This window comes from Nerophis ophidion, linkage group LG05 (assembly GCF_033978795.1).
Source record: "Nerophis ophidion isolate RoL-2023_Sa linkage group LG05, RoL_Noph_v1.0, whole genome shotgun sequence".
Classification (NCBI taxonomy): domain Eukaryota; kingdom Metazoa; phylum Chordata; class Actinopteri; order Syngnathiformes; family Syngnathidae; genus Nerophis; species Nerophis ophidion.
This window is the reverse complement of record NC_084615.1, coordinates 18,420,003-18,446,299: the sequence shown is the minus strand read 5'-3', so window position 1 is coordinate 18,446,299 and position 26,297 is coordinate 18,420,003. Positions and strand designations below refer to the sequence as shown.

General features: G+C 40.6%; 1 protein-coding gene across 1 annotated transcript in view; it reads right to left on the bottom strand.

Annotated features, from left to right (window-relative positions):
- tex11 (testis expressed 11) overlaps window positions 1-10,909 on the bottom strand; it is a 28,243-nt gene extending 17,334 nt beyond the window's left edge. The window contains exons 1-7 of the mRNA XM_061900272.1: window positions 10,798-10,909; window positions 4,960-5,072; window positions 4,797-4,881; window positions 4,643-4,722; window positions 4,500-4,580; window positions 4,300-4,419; window positions 4,056-4,136 (exon numbers count right to left, since the gene is read on the bottom strand). Coding sequence (XP_061756256.1) covers window positions 4,056-4,136; window positions 4,300-4,419; window positions 4,500-4,580; window positions 4,643-4,722; window positions 4,797-4,881; window positions 4,960-5,072; window positions 10,798-10,825 — 588 coding nt within the window. The 5' untranslated portion in view covers window positions 10,826-10,909. The remainder of the gene's footprint in view (window positions 1-4,055; window positions 4,137-4,299; window positions 4,420-4,499; window positions 4,581-4,642; window positions 4,723-4,796; window positions 4,882-4,959; window positions 5,073-10,797) is intronic.
- Between the last annotated feature and the right edge of the window lie 15,388 nt (window positions 10,910-26,297).

Sequence of the window (26,297 nt, the reverse complement as noted above, 5' to 3'; positions counted from 1 at the left end):
ACAAAAGCGCTGCAGTTGTGATGGTCCAGCGTCTCCCTTTAGCCCAAAAGAGCGCCTAAAATAGTTTTTGGTGTTGATACATATTAATTCTAGATTGCAGAAAGGTGTTTGAGATTATAGATGTGTGCTGTTAGCTCAACAACTTTGCACACAGGTGGGAGAGCACAATACCTTCAATATGGAGGGTACATAATGCCAGTAGTACATGCAAAAACCTAGTTATAAGAATATAAAATTGCATGCTAAAACCTTTCTGTGTTGGATCCGCTTTGGACTGGACTCTCGCGGCTGTGTTGGATCCGTTATGGATTGAACTTTCCCAGTATCATGTTAGACCCGCTCGACATCCATTGCTTTTGTCCTCTCCAAGGTTCTCATAGTCATCATTGTCACCGACGTCCCACTGGGTGTGAGTTTTCCTTGCCCTTATGTGGGCCTACCGAGGATGTCATAGCGGTTTGTGTTGTGGTTTGTGCAGCCCTTTGAGACACTAGTGATTTAGGGCTATATAAGTAAACATTGATTGATTGATTGATTGATATTTAAATAGGGCCGTATTTATCGCCCGATAATAGTATACACAGTATTAAAGTTTGCACATGCTGTTTAGCGTGTGTTATTAGGATCTTAGTTGATTAGGCCCAATTGCTTTAGTTGCACAAACAGTCATTTTTAGATTAAAATAATAGTTTGATGCTGCAGTGAAGAAAAAGTAAATAAAAAATGTGATCTGTGTTGGCCCTGCGATGAGGTGGCAACTCGTCCAGGGTGTACCCTGCCAATTGCCCAATTTCAGCTGAGATAGGCTCCAGCAACCCCCCCCCCACGACCCTGAAAAGGGTAAGCGGTAGGAAATGGATGGATGGATAATCAAAGAACCATAAATTTTAAAACATGTCTTGGCTGCTTAGTACAATATGGCTATTGCGATAAAAATAATCAATGAAAAAAATTGCCTGCACCTGTTACATATACCTTAATATTGTACATGGTATTTGGGACTTGTTATATATTGTATATATTATATAGATATACAGTATAATATAATGTAATATGTATATATAATCTGTACATATTACATTTATCTTATATTTTACATTGCTACTATGGTACATTTTTGTAGGTGTCCTGGGCATGACGTTAAAGTGCATCCGGCAGTGGGGGCTCTTCTATAGGGTCTTGGGGCACTAGGAGGTTAACCCCTTTACTACTATTACCCCAGGTGGCCTTTAGCAAAGGCCTAGTACCTGACTGCCCCCTAGCCAGGGATACAGTGAAAACCTGAACGGCGGAGCAGGCAGAAGACGGTAGACGTTAGAACTGCCACAACGGCTGGATGGCGGATGAAGGCTGCAGCAGAAAAGGGTCCTCAGTCGTCTTGGACTCCATGCCATTGGACCCTGACCCGGGTCTGTCAAGGAATGTGTGGTGACTGTCTGTGCACCAGTCTCCCCACGTTAAAACATTTTCACGCACAGGCAGCTTCCATAAAGGGATACCCCCTACCAGGAGGATCAGTCATACTCGCTTCGAGTGACCGCCGATGATGATGACGGTACATTTTTAAACCACTTTATACCTTTTGTTCTTGCCCTCTTTTTGTGCCCTTGCGTGCATTATCCTTTCCATCCTTTGTAACTGAGCAACTGTGTGGAACAATTCCCCTTGTGTATCAATAGTTTACTGAAGTCAAAAAAAAGAAAAGAATGTGTGACTCTGTTTGATCCTGATGTGAAGACTCCTACAAGATTTATGGGTGAGTACAACACTTTTTTGTTTTTCAAGTCAGCAACTAACTTATTTTTACATTTCAGAATGTTGAAAGGTTTTAGTGTACTTTACATTATATGCTTAACTTTTTGGTAAACTTACTTGTACAACAGTTACCGGTGTTAAAATGTGTATCAAAAATTGCCTTTGACCTTGGAACCGATTACCTGTGTTTAGTATGGGACAAATCGTTTCTGAAAAGGAAAAGTCAGGGATAAACCAGCATCCAATAAGTCGGGGGTCAGCAACCAGTGGCTCTTTAGTGTCGACCGAGTGGCTCTTTTGAGCTCTTTCAGAGATGTGTGAAAATGGAAAAAGATGTGGAAAATATTTTTTTTTGTTTTACTATATTTTTTTGTAAGAAAACAAACATGACACAAACCTTCATAATCGTCATAAATCCCACTGATTATGTTGTACATGCTTCACTTATGAGAGTATATGGCGAGTCCTAATTTCAGCGATCCTTGCACTCATCGTAGTTTGTTCACTTGTACAACTTTCTTCGATGCTGCCACAGAAAGACGTGTTTTATGTCACTCCTTTGTCTCATTTTGTCCACCAAATGTTATATGCTGTGCGTGAATGCACAAAGGTGATCTTTGTAGATTTTATTGATTTGCTGCAGTGCTTATCAGGCATATTTGGTCAATCCATGACTGCAAGCTAATTGATGCTAACATGTTATTTAGGCTAGCTGTATGTACATAGTGCATCATTATACCTTGTTTTTAGCTATATTTGAGCTCATTTAACTTCCTTTACTTATGCCCTCTGTGTATTTAATTTATATTTTGCATGTTCATGACACATTATCTCTATGTAATATTGGCTGCATTTCTCAGTTGTTTGTGTGCCAGACCACAGCAAACGTTACCCAGCTTGCAAAGATTGTATAAAATCCATTTAACTTGCACACATATATCTGTACTATTGGCCATTCTGAGCCAGTAAGTTCCAGATGTTATCTCATCCTGTGAGAAGCCTCCATTTTACCAATGATTTCCAATGTTGCAAAAACGTGTAGAATAAAAAGTCAACGAAGATTTGCGTCAGCCTTTAGCTCATATAGCTAAAATAGACACCTACATAAAGTGTTGCCTTCTTTATAATAGGGTTGTCCCGATCCGATATTTGGATCAGATCAGATGCGTATCGGCGAGGCATGGGAAAATGCCGATCCAGATCCAGTTTTAAAAAAAAAAACTGGTCTGTGTTTTCCAACGCACCGGTTTGAATAATACATTCCACTCTGCTAACTACACTAAATTCCACATTTTCCAGCACACGTTCAAAACATCCACAAGTCTGTGTTCTAACCGTTCAGACGGCCGTGTGAATTAAAAGTTACGGTAAAAATGTCAGCTGTGTGGGATTATTTTACCCTACAAAACGAAAAAGATGAAGAGGTGCAGTGTAAAACATGCCACAATAAAGTCAAGCGTGGTGGTAAAGTTGTAAGACATTTTAATGACTCTTTAGAGTGAGAGGCTTTTTAGCACTCATCATTGATGAACACAGGAGCTGGCGGACACCTGAGCATCTTGAAGTGCTCGTTTGCCCCAGTCAGGGGGGGGGGCAAACAATTGAAGGGAGTGTGTATATTTTTTTTTTTTTTTTTTTTTAATTTACACTTGTTCAAGAGCAAGTATTGATGTTGAGTTATATACATTTTATCCCACTCAGGTTTTTTGTGTGTTTTGCTTTTTTAAATAATGTTTACAGCATTATTTGCACTTTATACTGTTCACTTTTTTACTGTTTAATGATGCCATTTCTTTTTTTCATGTATAATTTTTGATATTTTGTGTTTATCCTTGAATACCAACTATTGGGAATTATTCAAACTCACCTAATTCAGCTGGCTCGTTGTTATCAAGAGTACTAAAATCCTTTCCAGCATGAATCTGACAACTAAGTAGGCTAAATAACTTTAAACTTTAATACATGCTTGGATAGGCCAGTATCGGTATCGGATCGGAAGTGCAAAAACAGTATCGGTCTCGGATCGGAAGTGCAAAAACCTGTATCGGGACATCCCTACTTTATAACACCTATATAAGACTTTAAATTGTTTGCGGCTCCAGACAGATCTTAATTTTTTTAATTTTTGGTCCATCTATCCATCCATTTTCTACTACTTGTCCCTTTCGGGGTCGCGGAGGGTGCTGGAGCCTGTCCAATATGGCTATTTCAACACTGTGGGTTGCCGACCCCTGCTATGACTGAATGTATTGAACCGTGCAGTGCAAAAGGCTGTGTCGATTCGAGCGGGTTGTGTGTACTTGTGCTGGAAGGCGCTGTAGGATATCTTTACAACGTTGCACGTAGCCAACAGCCTCTTGGTGACTTCCTTGGATTATAGCCTGCAAGCGAGAAAGATGCATTAACTTCCGATTTCGCTGGCTCATTGTTTCTCACTTCACATTTGAACTGTCTCACGCGGCAAGTCTGTCAGAATAGCACTTGCTCAGCTGCCAAACCTCACAAGAACAAACATTCACGTCGAAGGTGTCGTGACAGCCCCACCGATTCCGCCTGATAGGAGATGACTCGGAGCAGGTCCTTCTCCACATCCATTTTGCACGAGCTGAGGTCAGATGCACCGTCACCTCTGGATGTGAGTTGGTTGTAGAGAGTTTCCATGCTCTGGAGACAGACATCAGAAAAAAATTTGAGGACGCTGGATCAGCGCGCTGTCAATTTATAAGTTTATTGTCTTTTGTCACCTTGACACCAAGCCTGAGGAAGTGATCTGCCATCTGGGGATTCTTGCAGTCCAGCCAGGTCCTTCCAGTTCTGCTGGCCATCTGTAAAGAATTAAGTCGGGCAAATCCAATTTATCCTTTGGGGAGTTTTATAAAGCACTCACTAGGATCTGCTTGCGGATGATGCCCTCTGTTGGATGATCAGGCTCACTGCAGTACAGCAGGCGGCATGCAGCATGGCGCACTGTAAAAATAACACAGGCTTGACAAGCCACATTTAATTATACACACACTACTTCCAAAAATGTGCTCTTCTACCTTTAGCTTTCTGACTTTTACTCAAGGAGGCACCCACATTCTTACCAACAGCCCAGTTCCACAGCTGGATGGCACACTCCTCAAGCTGTGACACAGAAAGAGAGGATTTCTACATCACTGTCATGCAGATGACATCTGTCACATTTCCAATGGTCGAATCTACCTGAGGATCCACGATTTTGAAGTTATCCTCCAGACCAGAAATTTCAGAGAAGATCTTCTCAATGACATCACTGGAATCGGTTTGCTGATTCTGCAGAAGGCTCTCTGCGAGGCCTGTACAAAGAAGCGCCTTACTTTTTACATTGAAAGATGGAATTGTGAATTACAAAATGGCAACAATTCTAGTATTATTCAGTTTAAGAAACTTGCTAAAATCCCTTATTGGAATCAAATGCAAAAAAGGATGTATGTTTTAGTCTAGACCAGGGGTCACCAACCTTTTTGAAACCAAGAGCTACTTCTTGGGTAGTGATTAATGCAGAGGGCTACCAGTTTGATACACACTTAAATAAATTGCCAGAAATAGCCAATTTACTCAATTTACCTTTAACTCTGTTATTATTAATAATTAATGATATTTATCTTTGTGGAAACACTGATCATCATAATTATTTCTCACAATAAATATATATTTTTGATGACATCTTTTAAATAGGTTAAAATCCAATGTGCACTTTGTTAGAATATATAACAAATTGGACAAAGCTATATTTCTAACAAAGACAAACTTTCATTTCTTCTAGATTTTCCAGAACAAAAATTTTAAAATAAATTCAAAAGACTTGGAAATAAGATTTAAATTTGGGTCTACAGATTTTCTAGATTTTTCAGAATATTTGTATTTTATTTTAATCATAAGTTTGAAGAAATAGTTCACAAATATTCTTTGGCGATAAAACAGAAGTTAAAATGAAAAACTAAATTAAAATTGATTTATTATTCTTTACAATAAAAAATAAAAAAAATGTACTTGAACATTGATTTAAATTGTCAAGAAAGAAGAGGAAGGAAATAAAAGGTAAAAAGGTATGTTTAAAAATCATAAAATCATTATAAAGGTTGTATTTTTTCTCTAAAATTGTCTTTCTGAAAGTTATAAGAAGCAAAGTAAAAAAATAAATTAATTTATTTAAACAATTGAAGACTAAGTCTTTAAAATATTTTCTGGGATTTTCAAATTCGATTTGAGTTTTGTCTCTCTTAGAATTAAAAATGTCGAGCAAAGCGAGACCAGCTTGCTAGTAAATAAATAACATTTAAAAAATAGAGGCAGCTCACGGGTAAGTGCTGCTATTTGAGCGATTTTTTAGAACAAGCCAACGGGCTACTCATCTGGTCCTTCCGGGCGACCTGGTGCCCGCGGGCACCGCGTTGGTGACCCCTGGTCTAGACTCTTAGGGTGACCATGGTGTCCTGGGCATGACGTTAAAGTGCATCCGGCAGTGGAGGCTTCTCTATGGGGTCTTGGGGCACAAAGAGGTTAACCCCTTTACTACTGTTACCCCAGGTGGCCCTTGGCAAAGGCCTAGTACCTGACTGCCCCTAGCCAGGGATACGGTGAAGACCTCAACAGCGGAGCAGGCGGAAGACGGTAGATGTATGAACCACCAAAACGGCTGCGATGGCGGAAGAAGGCACCCCCACATCCATGTGGGCCCAGTTATGGGGAAATAACAACCCAAGACCTTAACGGTGGAACAGGCGGAGGATGACTGCTAACCCTATGGAGCGTCTGGATGGCGGATGAAGGCTGCAGCAGAAAAGGGTCCCCAGTCATCTTGGACTCCATGCCACTGGACCCTGACCTGGATCGGTCAAGGACTGTGTGGTGACTCTCTGTGTACCATTCTCTCCACGTTAAACTAAGTTACGCACAGGCATCCTCCATAAAGGGATACCCTCCTACCAGGAGGACCGCCGATGATGAGAGTGACCATACTGTGATTACCGGTAACCAGGACACTTGACCAACTACTCGGCAAAGTGATAATCAAATGATAGCCAAAGTTTGGGTTGAGTTTTTTCTTGTCCTGATGTGGGATCAGAGCTGAGAATGTCGTTATGGTTTGTGCAGCCCTTTAAGGCATTCGTGATTCAGGGCTATTCAAAAAAAACTTTGATTGATTGATTGATTAGTCAGACGCCTTCTAACCAGGGTTTTATGCTGTCGATTCAGATGGGCTGATATCAATCCTGATACGGATCACATGTATAAACTGTAAATATTTCCAGTTTTTTAAGGTGAGTGCTATTGACAATGTAACAACAATATCAACGCAATATTTAAACTATTCTTTTATTCCACACAATTGTCTTAGCAAAACTAAGTCAAAAGTACGCCATAATGGGTTGAACGGGTTATACTTATATATCGCTTTTCTACCTTCTACAAAGTGCTTTGACACTATTTCCACATTCACAAACACATTTACACACTGATGGCGGGAGACGCCATGCAAGCCCCTAACCACGACCCATCAGGATCAAGGGTGAAGTGTCTTGCTAAAGGACACAATGGACGTGACAAGGTTGGTAGAAAGGGGAGATCGACCCAAGAACCCTCAGGTTGTTGGTACAGCCACTCTCCCAACACCGCCACGCCGTCCTCTTTAACTAAACGCAATTGAAAATTATTGTCTTTTACTTCTTTAAATCATGAGGTTTCGGTCCTCAGTCATCTTTTGTCCATCTGGACTTCTCAAAGTTTACCAAGCACTTACTTGTTGGTGTTGGTTCAAGCTATCTTAGCAGTTGGCTTAGCTATTAGCAAGCCTGCTCCTGGCTCGGTGTGTAACATGTTTAGTCTTATCATACAGTGATAGTGCTACTTGATAATGCTACTTAGTTTATGTCTCATAATGGAGGTGATTATTTTAATCAATTTAGGGGAGCAGCTCCACACTGTGTATGGAGATACATAATTGTCAACTGGGGGACCAAAAATAAAGTGTTAGTCAGACAGGATTGGTGTTTGTGATCCGGCATTAAAATAAATCAGCAATCGCCAATAATAAACTTTTTCACGATTGATTGGAACATCCCTACAAAAAACTATCAACAATAAAAGATACGAATTAAGATAAGCTCAACATGTTTTTAATAAGAGTCAAAACTGAATAAATAACTTTAAATTCTCTAAAATTAAATAATCATACAAAAAATGTGTTGAGTTTATTTGGCACATGCATGCATAGAACACGATGTATCACCATTTCCAGTTTCTCTTTTCAACATGTTCGAAAAGGACCAAAAAGAAGCAGAGCTAATATAACCCTACGCCTTTTCAGTAATCCAAAGAGGTTCATAAGGTCTTCAAAAAATGATGGGATCTTGTTATTCGTATAGCCAGACCTGTATTTATTTCTGTAACTGACGGTTTCGGCCACAACTGTTGCCTTCCTCTGAGGTTGTCACGAGATTTGACGTGTCTGGTCAGCTGATTTGAACAAGTTTCTGCTTTCTATTGACTTGTTTCCATGGAGGGCAGCACGGTGAAACAGGGGTTAGTGTGTGTGCCTTATAATAAGAGGGATCGGAGTCTTTCTGTGTGGAGTTTGCATGTTCTCCCCGTGACTGCGTGGGTTCCCTCCGGGTATTCTGGCTTCCTCCCACCTCCAAAGACATGCACTTGGGGATAGGCTCCTCCCACCTCTAAAGACTTACACCTGGGGATAGGTTGATTGACAGCACTAATTTAGCCCTTGTGTGTGAATGTGAGTGTGAATGTTGTATGTCTATCTGTGTTGGCCCTTCGCTGAGGCGACGACATGTCCCGGGTGTACCCTGCCTTCCGCCAGAATGCAGGTGGGAGAGACTTCAGCACCACCACGATCCCGAGAGGAACATGCGGTAGGAAATGGATGGATGTTTGTCATGAAGTATAATGACATGTTTAGAAATATACCATACGCTTCATCATCATTTTCTTTGTACGCATTGTGCCAATTTTTGCTTTTCTAGCTCATTTTTGAACGCATTCATACTCTTCTATGTGCACAGTCTTTGAAATGTTTTTTAGTTGTCCATGTAGACCACTTGTAGTGTTAACAAAATTATTGGTAAATATATTATTTATAAGTGTGGCACAGTGTCATGTGATTCTGCTTGGCTTTGTGACTTTAGGATATAAACTGATGCTAGACATTTTCATCAATGAAGTCAACAGTGGTCTTTTGCTTGTTAGGGTTCAATAAGTCAATATTAAAGGCCTACTGAAACCTACTACTACTACCCACCACGCAGTCTGATAGTTTATACATCAATGATGAAATATTAACATTGCAACACATGCCAATACGTCTTTTTTTAGTTTACTAAATTACAATTTTAAATATCCCGGGAGTTTTGTCTTGAAAATGTTGTGTAATGATGACGTGTACGCGTGACGTCACAGGATTTTAGGAAGTGTGAGCGCTACGCACACACTCAGCTAAATGTCGTCTGCTTTAACGGCATAATTATACAGTATTTTGGACATCTGTGTTGCTGAATCTTATGCAATTTGTTCAATTAATAATGGAGAAGTCACAGTAGAAAGATGGAGGTGGGAAGCTTTAGCCTTTAGCCACACAAACACACGGTGATTTCTTGTTTAAAATTCCCGGAGCTGAAAATTTACTATAGATCACAGCGCGGTCAAGCAGACATGGATCAAGACCAAATGTCAACCAGTAGGTTTTGGTGAGAAAATTGTGGTTAAAAAGTCGCCACTTACCGGATATCAGCTGAGCTTGTGGCTCCCTACAGCTGCCGTCGATGTCCCCGAGACACTGCGCGTCAACACCCGGCCGGCCGTAGACGTACACATCCGACTATCAGGTGCGGTTAAACTCACTAAAATACTAGCAACACAATAGAAAGTATAAGAGATTTCCCAGAATTATCCTAGTAAATGTGTTTAAAAACATCGGAATACGTCCCAATGCTATGCGTTCTTTTTTTTCTTTTTGCTAGTCCGTCGCTATCAATATCCTCAAACATAAATCTTTCATCCTCGCTCAAATTAATGGGGAAATTGTCGTTTTCTCGGTCCGAATAACTGTTTTTGTGGAGGCTCCCATTAAAATCAATGGGAATATCTGAGGAGCCCCCACACTTGTGACGTCATCGTCTGCGACTTCCGGTGAAAGGCTTTTTCCGGAAGTACCAAAGGTGGCGAACTTTATCATCGATTTTCTCTACTAAATCCATTCAGCAAAAATATGGCAATATCGCGAAATTATCAAATATGACATAGAATGGACCTGCTATCCCCGTTTAAATAAGAAAATCTCATTTCAGTAGGCCTTTAAAGTCACCACATAAGAAAATAATTTTTTGACCAGTGTCCAGTCTTCAAACGTTTCAATACTAGACTGAGGTGATCTATATTTACAACTGATAAATATGTTTTTGCTTTCTTCTTTACATATTTCAAAGTTTATGCATTCTAAGATATTATCTATAACAGGGGTCGGCAACCCCCGGCTCCGGAGCCGCATGCGGCTCTTTAGCGCCGTCTTAGTGGCTCTGTGGAGCTTTTTCAAAAATATATGAAAAATGTAAATGGTGAGGGGGGAAACACATATTTTTTGTTTTAATTTGGTTTCTTTAGGAGGACAAACATGACACAAACCTCCCTAATTGCTATAAAGCACACTGTTCATATTAAACATGCTTCACTGATTCAAGTATATGGCAAGCGCCATTTTGTCCTACTAAATATTGTTACCATGTAACTACCATGTGAATTTGCACTGACTACTATTAATAATGTTTAAAATAGTATTGGATACTTGTGACACATCCATGTCCGAAAATAAACGTTAATAAACATTGGAAACTGAAATATAGCAAAAATAATTCATATAGAGTTCCAGTTAGCATCACGAGCTAACCGATTAGCATTAGCTTTGTTAGCCTACATACCTGATGGCGCTCAGTTAATAGCCGATTTGCCCGCCAAACTGTATTAAAAACAATAGTAAAAATAACGAACTGCGTGTCGTCGGATACTTACTTGTGACAGAGGAGACAAACTGCTCCATTTTGCGTGTTTCACCGAGGAAAAAAACCTCTAATGGTCCTGTTAAGCTAGCTTAGCCCTCGGCCGGCAGCCTTGAAGTTTGCCGCGAAGGTCCTTGAAGGTAAGTATCGTATCAAGTCTTTCAGAAATTTAGCAAGTCCTTGAAGGTATGTACCGTTTCAAGTCTTTCAGCAATTTAGGTCTTTAAAGGTATGTACCGTTCAAGTCTTTCAGCAATTTAGAAGGTCTTTAAAGGTAGATACCGTTTCAAGTCTTTCAGCAACTTCAAAGGTTCTTGGAGGTATGTACTGTTTTAAGTCTTTCAGCAATTTAGAAGGTCCTTGAAGGTATGTACCGTTTCAAGTCTTTCAGCAATTTAGAAGGTCCTTGAAGGTATGTATCGTTTCAAATCTTTCAGCAATTTAGAAGGTCATTGAAGGTATGTACCGTTTCAAGTCTTTCAGCAATTTAGAAGGTCCTTGAAGGTATGTATCGTTTCAAGTCTTTCAGCAGTTTGGAAGGTCTTTGAAGGTATGTACCGTTTAAGCAACTTAGAAGGTCCTTGAAGGTATGTACCGTTTCAGCAACTTAGAAGGTCCTTGAAGGTATGTACCGTTTCAGCAACTTAGAAGGTCCTTGAAGGTATGTACCGTTTCAAGTCTTTCAGCAATTTAGAAGGCCCTTGAAGGTATGTACCGTTTCAGCAACTTAGAAGGTCCTTGAAGGTATGTACCGTTTCAGCAACTTAGAAGGTCTTTAAAGGTATGTACCGTTTGAAGTCTTTTAGCAACTTCGAAGGTCCTTGAAAGAATGTACCGTTTCAAGTCTTTCAGCAATTTAGAAGGTCCTTGAAGGTATGTACCGTTTCAGCAACTTAGAAGGTTCTTGAAGGTATGTACCGTTTCAAGTCTTTCAACAACTTAGAAGGTGCTTGAAGGTATGTACCGTTTCAGCAACTTAGAAGGTCTCTGAAGGTATGTACTGTTTCAAGTCTTTCGGCAACTTAGAAGGTCCTTGAAGGTATGTACCGTTTCAGCAACTTGGAAGGTCCTTGAAGGTATGTACCGTTTCAGCAACTTAGAAGGTCCTTGAAGGTATGTACCATTTCAGCAACTTAGAAGGTCCTTGAAGGTATGTACCGTTTCAAGTCTTTCAGCAATTTAGAAGGTCCTTGAAGGTATGTACCGTTCCAGCAATTTAGAAGGTCCTTGAAGGTATGTACCGTTTCAGCAACTTAGAAGGTCCTTGAAGGTACGTACTGTTTCAAGTCTTTCAACAACTTAGAAGGTGCTTGAAGGTATGTACCGTTTCAGCAACTTAGAAGGTCTCTGAAGGTATGTACTGTTTCAAGTCTTTCGGCAACTTAGAAGGTCCTTGAAGGTATGTACCGTTTCAGCAACTTAGAAGGTCCTTGAAGGTATGTACCGTTTCAAGTCTTTCAGCAACTTAAAAGGTCCTTGAAGGTATGTACCATTTTAAGTCTTTCAGCAATTTAGAAGGTCTTTGAAGGTATGTACCGTCTCAAGTCTTTCAGCAACTTAGAAGGTCCTTGAAGGTATGTACCGTTTCAAGTCTTTCAGCAACTTAAAAGGTCCTTGAAGGTATGTACCGTTTCAAGTCTTTCAGCAATTTAGAAGGTCCTTGAAGGTATGTATCGTTTCAAGTCTTTCAGCAGTTTAGAAGGTCTTTAAAGGTATGTACCGTTTCAAGTCTTTCAGCAACTTCGAAGGTCCTTGAAGGTATTTTTCGTTTCAAGTCTTTCAGCAATTTAGAAGGTCCTTCAAGGTATGTACCGTTTCAAGTCTTTCGACAACTTAGAAGGTCCTTGACGGTATGTACCGTTTCAGCAACTTAGAAGGTCCCTGAAGGTATGTACTGTTTCAAGTCTTTCTGCAACTTAAAAGGTCCTTGAAAGTATGTACCGTTTCAAGTATTTTAGGCAATTTAGAGGGTCCTTGAAGGTATGTACTATCTCAAGTCTTTCGGCAAATTAGATGGTCCTTGAAAGTATGTACCGTTTCAAGTATTTCAGGCAATTTAGAAGGTATGTACCGTTTCAGCAACTTAGAAGGTCATTGAAGGTATGTATCGTTTCAAGTCTTTCGGCAACTTAGAAGGTCCTTGAAGGTATTTACCGTTTCAAGTCTTTCAGCAATTTAGAAGGTCCTTAAAGGTTGGTATCGTTTCAAATATTTCGGGCAATTTAGAGGGTCCTTGAAGGTATGTACTATCTCAAGTCTTTCGGCAAATTAGAAGGTCCTTGAAAGTATGTACCGTTTCAAGTATTTCAGGCAATTTAGAGGGTCCTTGAAGGTATGTACCATCTCAAGTCTTTCGGCAATTTAGAAGGTATGTACTGTTTCAGCAACTTAGAAGGTCATTGAAGGTATGTATCGTTTCAAGTCTTTCGGCAACTTAGAAGGTCCTTGAAGGTATTTACCGTTTCAAGTATTTCAGGCAATTTAGAGGGTCCTTGAAGGTATGTACCATCTCAAGTCTTTTGGCAATTTAGAAGGTCCTTGAAGGTATATACCGTTTCAGCAACTTAGAAGGTCATTGAAGGTATGTACTGTTTCATCTTTCGGCAACTTAGAAGGTCCTTGAAGGTATGTACCGTTTCAAGTATTTCAGGCAATTTAAAGGGTCTTTGAAGGTATGTACCATCTCAAGTCTTTCGGCAATTTAGAAGGTCCTTGAAGGTATGTACCGTTTCAGCAACTTAGAAGGTCCTTGAAGGTATGTACTGTTTCAAGTCTTTCGGCAACTTAGAAGGTCCTTGAAGGTATGTACCGTTTCAAGTATTTCAGGCAATTTAGAGGGTCCTTGAAAGGTATGTACCGTTTCAAGTCTTTCAGTAATTTAGAAGGTCCTTAAAGGTTGGTATCGTTTCAAATATTTTGGGCAATTTAGAAGGTCCTTGAAGGTTCATAATAACACTTACATAAAGACATTTAAAGTCATTTTAGTAGTAGGCTAAAATAGCTAATATAGACACTTACATCATGTGTTGTCTTCATTACAACACTTATATAAGACATTTAAAGTCATTTTAATAGTAGGCTATAATAGATAATACAGACACATCATGTGTTGTCTTCATTATTACAATTATATAAGATGTTTAAAGTCATTGTGGTAGTAGGCTATTATAGACACTTACGTCATGTGTTGTCTTCATAATAAAACTTATATAAGACTTTTAAAGTAATTTTAATAGTAGGCTAATATAGCTAATGTAGACACTTGCATCATGTGTTGCCTTTATTATAACACTTATATAGACTTTTAAAGTCATTTTGATAGTAGGTTAATATAACTAATATAGACACTTACATCATGTGTTGACTTCATTATAACACTTATATAGACTTTTAAAGTCATTTTGATAGTAGGTTAATATAACTAATATAGACACTTACATCATGTGTTGACTTCATTATAACACTTATATATGGCTTGTCATTTTTTGTGGCTCCAAACAGATTATTTTTTTTTGTAATTTTGGTCCAATATGTCTCCTTCGACGTCTTGGGTTGCCGACCCCTGCTATGGGCATATAAGTTGAGTTCATGTGGTGAACCCGTCCGTCTTTCAGCAAGTATTTGTAGCACCGGAATAACGGGAAAATAGAACGCCTCCCATCTCAGCCAGGGACTTCCACCAATTGTTTCCGAGGCGACTTATCAGCTAAGGACGTGAGGACTTTCAAGTCGTCCCACGCTGAGTGTTCACAATCATTTAGAATGTGTGTTTAAATGGACTGCACCTCCAAAATGTCACCTCGGCGTTCAAAGCGTCTCGTGTGGGTGATTATCTTGTCTCTAAGACACACATGGTAATAGTTTATAGGCTTTTGAACATGCTTATGTAAGAGACTCCAGCACTTACGGCTGTGCGTGTAAACCTCACTTAAACAGGTTTTTTTTTTTTTTCTACATTTAAAACACTTCCTTGTGGTTCACATAACATGTCATTCTGGCTCCTTTGTCAAAATTTTGCATCGATTATGGTCAACAGAGCGAGATATTTCTTCAGAATGTGGCTTTTTCTATGCCACCTTTTTATAAATAGTCTATTATACAGCATTTTTCACATCCATCCATCCATTTTCTACCGCTTATTCCCAGTCGGGGTCGCGGGGGGCGCTGGCGCCTATCTCAGCTACAATCGGGCGGAAGGCAGGGTACACCCTGGACAAGTCGCCACCTCATCGCAGGGCCAACACAGATAGACAGACAACATTCACACTCACATTCACACACTAGGGCCAATTTAGTGTTGCCAATCAACCTATCCCCAGGTGCATGTCTTTGGAAGTGGGAGGAAGCCGGAGTACCCGGAGGGAACCCACGCATTCACGGGGAGAACATGCAAACTCCACACAGAAAGATCCCGAGCCTGGATTTGAACCCAGGACTGCAGGAACTTCGTATTGTGAGGCAGACGCACTAACCCCTCTGCCACCGTGAAGCCCATTTTTCACATGTGAATAATATAAATACAGTCTATTATACAGCATTATTCACATGTGACTACCATAAATACAGTCTGTTATACAGCATTATTCACATATGAATAACGCAAGTACATTCTATCATACAGAATTATTTACATGTCAATAACATGAATACAGTCTATTACACAGCATAATTCACATGTGAATAATGTACAAACCCCGTTTCCATATGAGTTGGGAAATTGTGTTAGATGTAAATATAAACGGAATACAATGATTTGCAAATCCTTTTCAACCCATATTCAGTTGAATGCACTACAAAGACAACATATTTGATGTTCAAACTCATACACTCTATTTTTTTTTTGCAAATAATAATTAACTTAGAATTTCACGGCTGCAACACTTGCCAAAGTAGTTGGGAAAGGGCATGTTCACCACTGTGTTACATCACCTTTTCTTTTAATAACACTCAATAAACGTTTGGGAACAGAGGAAGCAAATTGTTGAAGCTTTGAAAGTGGAATTCTTTCCCATTCTTGTTTTATGTAAAGCTTCAGCTGTTCAACAGTCCGGGGTCTCTGCTGTCATATTTTACGCTTCATAATGCACCACACATTTTCCATGGGAGACAGGTCTGGACTACAGGCGGGCTAGGAAAGTACCTGCACCCCTTTTTTATGAAGCCATGCTGTTGTAACACGTGCTGAATGTGGCTTGGCATTGTCTTGCTGAAATAACCAGGGGCGTCCATGAAAAAGACGGCGCTTAGATGGCAGCATATGTTGTTCCAAAAGCTGTATGTACCTTTCAGCATTATTGGTGCCTTCACAGATGTGTAAGTTACCCATGCCTTGGCCACTAATGCACCCCCATACCATCACAGATGCTGGCTTTTCAACTTTGCGTCAATAACAGTCTGGATGGTTCGCTTCCCCTTTGGTCCGGATGACACAATGTCGAATATTTCCAAGAACAATTTAAAATGTGGAATCGTCAGACCACAGAACACTTTTCCACTTTGCATCAGTCCATCTTAGATGATCTCGGGCCCAGAGAAGCCGGCGGCGTTTCTGGATGTTGTTGATAAATGGCTTTCGCTTTGCATAATAGAGCTTTAACTTGCACCTACTGATTTAGCGACCAACTGTATTTAGTGACAGTGGTTTTCTGAAATGTTCCTGAGCCCATGTGGTGATATCCTTTAGAGATTGATATCGGTTTTTGATACAGTGCCATCTGAGGGATCGAAGGTCACGGTCATTCAGTGTTGGTTTCCGGCCATGCCGCTTATGTGGAGTGATTTCTCCAGATTCTCTGAACATTTTGATGATATTATGGACCCTAGATGTTGAAATCCCTAAATCTCTTGCAATTGCACTTTGAGAAACGTTGTTCTTAAACTATTTGACTATTTGCTCAAGCAGTTGTGGACAAAGGGGTGTACCTCGCCCCATCCTTTCTTGTGAAAGACTGAGCATTTTTTGGGAAGCTGTTTTTATACCCAATCATGGCGCCCACCTGTTCCCAATTAGCCTGCACACCTGTGGGAATTTTCAAATAAGTGTTTGATGAGCATTCCTCAACTTTATCAGTATTTATTGCCACCTTTCCCAACTTCTATGTCACGTGTTGCTGGCATCAAATTCTAAAGTTAATGATTATTTGCAACAAAAAAAAATGTTTATCAGTTTGAAGATCAAATATGTTGTCTTTGTAGCACATTCAACTGAATATGGGTTGAACATGATTTGCAAATCATTGTATTCCGTTAATATTTACATCTAACAAAATTTCCCAACTCATATGGAAATGGGGTTTGTAAATACAGTCTATTATACAGCATTATTCACATGTGAATAACATAAATACAGTATTATACAGCATTATTCACATGTGAATAATATAAATACAGTCTATTAAACAGCATTATTCACATGTGAATAATATAAATACAGTCTGTTATACAGCATTATTCACATGTGAATAACATAAATACAGTCTATTATACATTCAAGTACAGTCAAAAAGGAACATGTGCATTATACAGTCGGTATGAAGGACTTCCTGTGTCGTTCCGAGTTTGATGTGTGTATAAATTATATGTACACATTTAGCTGTAAAAACCTACTGGACAGTATCAATCAATCAATCAATGTTTACTTATATAGCCCTAAATCACTAGTGTCTCAAAGGGCTGCACAAACCACCACGACATCCTCGGTAGGCCCACATAAGGGCAAGGAAAACTCACACCCAGTGGGACATTGGTGACAATAATGACCCAGTGGGACGTCGGTGACAATGATGACTATGAGAACCTTAGAAAGCAATGGATGTCGAGCGGATCTAACAGGATACTGTGAAAGTTCAATCCACAATGGATACAACACAGTCGCGAGAGTCCAGTCCAAAGAGGATCCAAGACACAGCAGCGAGAGTCCCGTTCACAGCGGAGCCAGCAGGAAACCATCCCAAGCGTAGGCGGACCAGCAGCGCAGAGATGTCCCCAGCCGATACACAGGCGAGCAGTACATGGCTACCGGATCGGACCGGACCCCCTCCACAAAGGAGAGTGGGACATAGAAGAAAAAGAAAAGAAACGGCAGATCAACTGGTCTAAAAAGGGAGTCTATTTAAAGGCTAGAGTATACAAATGAGTTTTAAGGTGAGACTTAAATGCTTCTACTGAGGTGGCATCGCGAACTGTTACCGGGAGGGTATTCCAGAGTACTGGAGCCCGAACGGAAAATGCTCTATAGCCCGCAGACTTTTTTTGGGCTTTGGGAATCACTAATAAGCCGGAGTCCTTTGAACGCAGATTTCTTGCCGGGACATATGGTACAATACAATCGGCAAGATAAGATGGAGCTAGACCGTGTAGTATTTTATACGTAAGTAGTAAAACCTTAAAGTCACATCTTAAGTGCACAGGAAGCCAGTGCAGGTGAGCCAGTACAGGCGTAATGTGATCAAACTTTCTTGTTCTTGTCAAAAGTCTAGCAGCCGCATTTTGTACCAACTGTAATCTTTTAATGCTAGACATGGGGAGACCCGAAAATAATACATTACAGTAGTCGAGGCGAGACGTAACAAACGCATGGATAATGATCTCAGCGTCTTTAGTGGACAGAATGGAGCGAATTTTAGCGATGTTACGGAGATGAAAGAAGGCCGTTTTAGTAACGCTTTTAATGTGTGCCTCAAAGGAGAGAGTTGGGTCGAAGATAATACCCAGATTCTTTACCGTGTCGCCTTGTTTAATTGTTTGGTTGTCAAATGTTAGCGTTGTATTATTAAATAGAGTTCGGTGTCTAGCAGGACCGATAATCAGCATTTCCGTTTTTTTGGCGTTGAGTTGCAAAAAGTTAGCGGACATCCATTGTTTAATTTCATTAAGACACGCCTCTAGCTGACTACAATCCGGCGTGTTGGTCAGCTTTAGGGGCATGTAGAGTTGGGTGTCATCAGCATAACAGTGAAAGCTAATACCGTATTTGCGTATGATGTCACCTAGCGGCAGCATGTAGATACTGAAGAGTGCAGGGCCAAGGACCGAACCCTGGGGAACGCCACACGTTACCTTAACGTAGTCCGAGGTCACATTGTTATGGGAGACACACTGCATCCTATCAGTAAGATAAGAGTTAAACCAAGACAGGGCTAAGTCTGACATACCAATTCGTGTTTTGATACGTTCTAATAAAATATTATGATCGACGGTATCGAAAGCAGCGCTAAGATCGAGGAGCAGCAACATAGATGACGCATCAGAATCCATCGTTAGCAATAGATCATTAGTCATTTTTGCGAGGGCTGTCTCCGTGGAGTGATTTGCCCTGAAACCGGATTGAAAGGTTTCACATAGATTGTTAGACGCTAAGTGTTCATTTAACTGCTCCGCAACAATTTTTTCAAGGATTTTTGACATAAAGGGAAGGTGAGACACCGGTCGGTAATTTACCATGAGGTCAGGATCGAGGTTAGGTCTTTTAAGAAGAGGATGAATAACCGCTTTTTTGAATGCTAGGGGAACAGTGCCCGAGGAGAGTGATAAGTTTATAATATTTAGCACTGATGGACCTAATAATACAAAGAGCTCCTTGATCAGTTTCCCAGGAAGAGGGTCAAGTAAACATGTTGTTTGTTTTATTCCATTTACACGTTGTAACAATTCCTCTAATGTTATTTCCTCAAAACGAGAGAAATTATTTTGGAGGGCAGTATCAGCCGTATATACCATCGTATCAGTGTTAATAGAACCCCGTTGTAGCTGGGACGCATTGTCTTTAATCTCCTTTCTAATGACTTCAATTTTCTTACTAAAGAATTGCATAAAGTCGTCAGCTGAGTGGGTTGAGCTACTGGAAGGAGTCCCTTGTTGGGTTAGCGATGCTACCGTACTAAACAAAATTTAGGATCGTTTTTATTACGGTGGATGAGATTTGAGTAATATTTAGCTTTAGCTAAGGTAAGCATGCGTTTATAAGTTATTAAACCATCACTCCATGCTTGATGGTGCACCTCAAGTTTAGTCGTGCGCCATTTGCGTTCCAGCTTTCTACATAATAATTTCTGAGCTCTAGTTTCTTCTGTAAACCACGGGGTGCGCTTTTTTGGAGCCTTTTTTAACTTTAGCGGTGCTATGTTATCAATGGTTTCGCGCAGGGTGTCGTTAAAGTTGTTAGTGAGGTTATCAATAGAGCCCACATACTTTGGGAATGGTGCCATTACCGAGGGCAGTAGGTCAGCAAGAGTTGTCGTTGTGGCTGTATTAATGTTACGGCTGCTATATCAGTTATTATTATTATTGGTTTGACGAACATGCGTCTGAACCTCGAATTTTATAAGGTAATGATCGGACAATACTTTAGTATACGGGAGTATCGTAACTTTGGAAACGGTGATACCCCTGACAAGCACTAGGTCTATCGTATTACCGTTGCGATGCGTGGGTTCATTTATTATTTGTGTGAGACCACAGCTATCAATTACAGTCTGGAGCGCTACGCACGGTGGGTCCGATGGGGTATTCATATGGATATTAAAGTCCCCCATTATGATTATATTATCGGCGTGTGTCACTAGATCAGCAACGAACTCTGAGAATTCATTGATAAAGTCCGAATAGGGCCCTGGGGGGCGGTAGATAACAGCCAGGTGTAGAGGCAGCGGTGTGGCAGACTTCATAGTAAGCACCTCAAACGATTTATATTTATTATTTATGTTAGGACTAAGGTTAAAGTTTTCGTTGTATATTAGTGCGACCCCCTCACCCCTTTTAAGCGGACGGGCAATATGCGCATGTGTAAAGTTAGGAGGACATGCCTCATTTAGCGCAAGAAAGTCGTTTGGTTTAAGCCAGGTTTCGCTGAGACCGATGACGTTAAGATTGTTGTCTCTGATAATATCATTAACTAATAACGTTTTGGGAGACAATGATCTTATGTTTAAAAAACCTATATTATAGGTGGTGGGCTGTTTTAGGGAGTTTTTGATCAAATTATCCGTAGTAGCAATATTAATAATGTTGTGTTTATTATGCCCAGTGCATTTAGTATAGTTACGGCCATATCTAGGAATTGATACGACAGGAATTTTCCGATTGTTTGATTGTTGCTTTGATAAACTGCACGCATCATGGTTAGCCACCTCAGTATCGGGGATTTTCCGATTGTTTGATTGTTGCTTTGATAAACTGCACGCATCATGGTTAGCCACCTCAGTAACGGGGATTTTCCGATTGTTTGTTTGTTGCTTTGATAAACTGCACGCATCATAGTTAGCCACCTCAGTAAAACACATGTCCAACTCTGAAACACTCAAAGCAGAAAAAACGTGTTCTAATTTAACTGACTCCTTACCCAGACCAGTAGTCTCGCATTTTCCATTTAAATCCGTCTTCAGGATGGAGGGAAGTGGTGTTCCGCCGGGTATATAGTATGCGCCTGCCTAGAATTACTGCCGGGTCAAACTTGTTTCGCAAAATGATTAGCGCATGCTTAGCATTACCACCGGCTCAGGATTAAACCCGTTTCGCAGAATATTATTTATATTAGCGCATGTCTAGAATTTCCACCGGGTCAAACTCGTTTTGCCAAATACTTAGCATGTGCCTAGAATTTCCGCCAGGTCAAACTCGTCACGTCACGAGTGACACTTCACCTGTCATCATTTTCGAAATGGAGGAGGCTGATTTCAATCATTTGAAATCGCATAAACGAAAGAAGATTAAGAGCTATTCGTTAGGAGTTAAGGTCCAAGCTATTGAATATGCTAAAAAGAACAGTAAGCAGCTATGTTTTATTAATATACCGTAGCTGTGTGTGTCAAATATGAGTCATTAAATGACTCCCGCCTCCTGGTGGAAGAGGGCGCTAGTGATCCTTCTTGCGACTACTCGGCCGCGGAAGAAGTGATAACAAGCAGCAAGAGTGAGCAGCGATCGTTTATTTTTTCCTCTCGCTTGCACTTTTAACATGGAGGATTACATACCTAAAATAAAGCAGTTTTCTAAACTGGATTTTCAATCGAAGCAGGAGGTAGGAGACAGAGAGACTTATAAAACTGAAGAAGGATAAGGAAGACTTTTGTAAACAAGTTATCGATGCTTTTGATCAGAAGTAAAGGTAACACCATAATAACATTTTTTTTTATTAAATGTGGTTTTCATGATGGTATCCTTACATCATACTGAAATTTATAAGCGCAGGCTTAAATTTACCGCATGCCTTTGGTAAGCGCCGGAGTGAGAAGAGGTTTTAAATTAATTAGCGCCCCGGCGGCAATTCAAGGAAATATGGTAATCTGACTTAAAAATATATATATCAGTTTGAAAGCACTAGTAAAAAAATATGTTTCTCTTGTTTCTCCAGCTGGTTTTTCACCGGACCCGCAGAACAGATCGCATCGCTCCACTGGATCCGTGAGTCGGGCGGAAAGGTGAGGGCAGGATGTTCTTATTTACATGCTACTTTGACCCACAGCATCTACCTGATTGTTTGGAGTAATAAAAGAAAAGTTGTCTGCGGCACATCCACACTCTGCAGGGTAGTCCTGGAAAAAAAAGAAGATTATTTACATTGATATAAAAAGTCCCGCGTCCTGTTTTTTAAGTTAAAAATAAAAGCAGCCAAATATTTACCTTTGGTGCAGAAGGGTGGTGATTGTTATTGAGTTTCCTCCTGAGGACGCGATAACTGCTGTTACCTTTAACCTCGGCAACACAGTGGAGCCTTGATTTTATCAGAGTGCTGCGCAAAGGTCACTTAAACAACAAACAATCTAAATAAAGTGCAATTAAGTCTAACTTCATTGTAGGTTGCTCAAAGCCCAACTTGCTGAGATAAATATTTGCTACGACCAAGGATGTTGTTGTTGCTATTTGTTGGTTTGTTACTTAGTCCGATAGGGTTACGCCGAAAACCAATGGTGTCTTCTGTTACTGATCGTGTGTGACATTTACTACGCCCCCTAGTGGACCAATGGTGTCTTCTGTCACTGATCATGAGACATTTACTACGCCCCCTAGTGGACCAATTATGTCTGTTACTGATCGTGTGTGACATTTACTACGCCCCCTAGTGGAACAATGGTGTCTTCTGTTACTGATCGTGTGTGACATTTACTACGCCCCCTAGTGGACCAATGGTGTCTTCTGTTACTGATCGTGTGTGACATTTGCTACGCCCCCTAGTGGATCAATGGTGTCTTCTGTTACTGATCATGTGACATTTTCTACGCCCCCTAGTGGACCAATTATGTCTGTTACTGTTAATTTGTTAAATTTACTATGCCCCCTAGTGGACCAATTATGTCTGTCACTGTTCATGTGTGACATTTACTACGCCCCCTAGTGGACCAATGGTGTCTTCTGTTACTGAACGTTTGTGACATTTGCTACGCCCCCTAGTGGACCAATGGTGTCTTCTGTTACTAATTGTGTGTGATATTTACTACGCCCCCTAGTGGACCAATGGTGTCTTCTGTTACTGATCATGTGTGAAATTTACTACGCCCCCTAGTGGACCAATGGTGTCTTCTGTTACTGATCGTTTGTGACATTTGCTACGCCCCCTAGTGGAACAATTATGTCTGTAACTGTTCATGTGTGACATTTACTACGCCCCCTATTGGACCAATGGTGTGTTCTGTTACTGATCGTGTGCGACATTTACTACGCCCCCTAGTGGACCAATGATGTTTTCTGTTACTGATCATGTGACATTTACTATGCCCATAGTGGACCAATTATGTCTGTTACTGTTCATGTGTGACATTTACTACGCCCCCTAGTGGACCAATTATGTCCGTTACTGTTCATGTGTGACATTTACTACACCCCGTAGTGGACCAATTATGTCTGTTACTGTTCATGTGTGACATTTACTACGCCCACTAGTGAAACAATGGTGACTTCTGTTACTAATTGTGTGTGATATTTACTACGCCCCCTAGTGGACCAATGGTGTCTTCTGTTACTGATCATGTGTGACATTTACTACGCCCCCTAGTGGACCGATGGTGTCGTCTGTTACTGATCGTTTGTGACATTTGCTACGCCCCCTAGTGGACCAATTATGTCTGTTACTGTTCATGTGTGACATTTACTACGCCCCCTATTGGACCAATGGTGTGTTCTGTTACTGATCGTGTGCGACATTTACTACGCCCCCTAGTGGACCAATGATGTCTTCTGTTACTGATCATGTGACATTTACCACGCCCGTAGTGGACCAATTATGTCTGTTACTGTTCATGTGTGACATTTATTACGCCCCCTAGTGGACCAATGGTGTCCTCTGTTACTGATTGTGTGTGACATTTACTACGCCCCCTAGTGGACCAATTATGTCTGTTACTGTTCATGTGTGACATTCACTACGCCCCCTAGTGGACCAATTATGTCTGTTACTGTTCATGTGTGACATTTACTACAACCCCTAGTGGACCAACTATGTCTGTTACTGTTCGTGTGTGACATTTACTACGACCCCTAGTGACCAACAGTGTCTTCTGTTACTGTTCATGTGTGACATTTACTAGGCCCCCTAGTGAAACAATGGTGACTTCTGTTACTAATTGTGTGTGATATTTACTACGCCCCCTAGTGGACCAATGGTGTCTTCTGTTACTGATCATGTGTGACATTTACTACGCCCCCTAGTGGACCAATGGTGTCGTCTGTTACTGATCATTTGTGACATTTACTACGCCCCCTAGTGGACCAATTATGTCTGTTGCTGTTCATGTGTGACATTTACTACGACCCCTAGTGGACCAACAGTGTCTTCTGTTACTGTTCATGTGTGACATTTACTACGCCCCCTAGTGAAACAATGGTGACTTCTGTTACTAATTGTGTGTGATATTTACTACGCCCCCTAGTGGACCAATGGTGTCTTCTGTTACTGATCATGTGTGACATTTACTACGCCCCCTAGTGGACCAATGGTGTCGTCTGTTACTGATCATTTGTGACATTTGCTACGCCCCCTAGTGGACCAATTATGTCTGTTACTGTTCATGTGTGACATTTAATACACCCCCTAGTGGACCAATTATGTCTGTTACTGTTCACGTGTGACATTTACTACGCCCCCTAGTGGACCAATTATGTCTGTTACTGTTCATGTGTGACATTTACTATGACCCCTAGTGGACCAACAGTGTCTTCTGTTACTGTTCATGTGTGACATTTACTACGCCCCCTAGTGAAACAATGGTGACTTCTGTTACTAATTGTGTGTGATATTTACTACGCCCCCTAGTGGACCAATGGTGTCTTCTGTTACTGATCATGTGTGACATTTACTACGCCCCCTAGTGGACCAATGGTGTCTTCTGTTACTGATCATGTGTGACATTTACTACGCCCCCTAGTGGACCAATGGTGTCGTCTGTTACTGATCGTTTGTGACATTTGCTACGCCCTCTAGTGGACCAATTATGTCTGTTACTGTTCATGTGTGACATTTACTACGCCCCCTAGTGGACCAATTATGTCTGTTACTGTTCATGTGTGACATTTACTACGCCCCCTAGTGGACCAATTATGTCTGTTACTGTTCATGTGTGACATTTACTACGCCCCCTAGTGGACCAATGGTGTCGTCTGTTACTGATCATTTGTGACATTTGCTACGCCCCCTAGTGGACCAATTATGTCTGTTACTGTTCATGTGTGACATTTACCACGCCCCCTAGTGGACCAATGGTGTCTTCTGTTACTGATCATGTGACATTTACTACACCCCGTAGTGGACCAATTATGTCTGTTACTGTTCATGTGTGACATTTATTACGCCCCCTAGTGGACCAATGGTGTCCTCTGTTACTGATTGTGTGTGACATTTACTACGCCCCCTAGTGGACCAATTATGTCTGTTACTGTTCATGTGTGACATTTACTACGCCCCCTAGTGGACCAATTATGTCTGTTACTGTTCATGTGTGACATTTACTACGCCCCCTAGTGGACCAATTATGTCTGTTACTGTTCATGTGTGACATTTACTACGACCCCTAGTGGACCAACAGTGTCTTCTGTTACTGTTCATGTGTGACATTTACTACGCCCCCTAGTGAAACAATGGTGACTTCTGTTACTGATCGTGTGTGACATTTACTACGCCCCCTAGTGGACCAATGGTGTCTTCTGTTACTGATCTTGTGACATTTGCTACGCCCCCTAGTGGACCAATGGTGTCTTCTGTTACTGATCTTGTGACATTTACTACGTCCCCTAGTGCAGTGGTCCCCAATTATTGGTACTGGGCCGCAGAAGAATTTTTTATTCATTTTTATAAAAAAAAAAAAAAAGAATCTTTTTTTCATTTTTATAAATATGAAAAAAAAAATATATATATTTTTTTTAATTAATTCAACATAAAAAACACAATATACACTTACAATTAGTGCACCAACCACAAAAACCTCCCTTTTTCATGACAAAAACGTCCATTTTTCATGACGAAAGAAAAAAAAAAAAAAAAAAAGGATTTATTTATTTTTTTGTCATTAAAAAAAGGAGATTTCT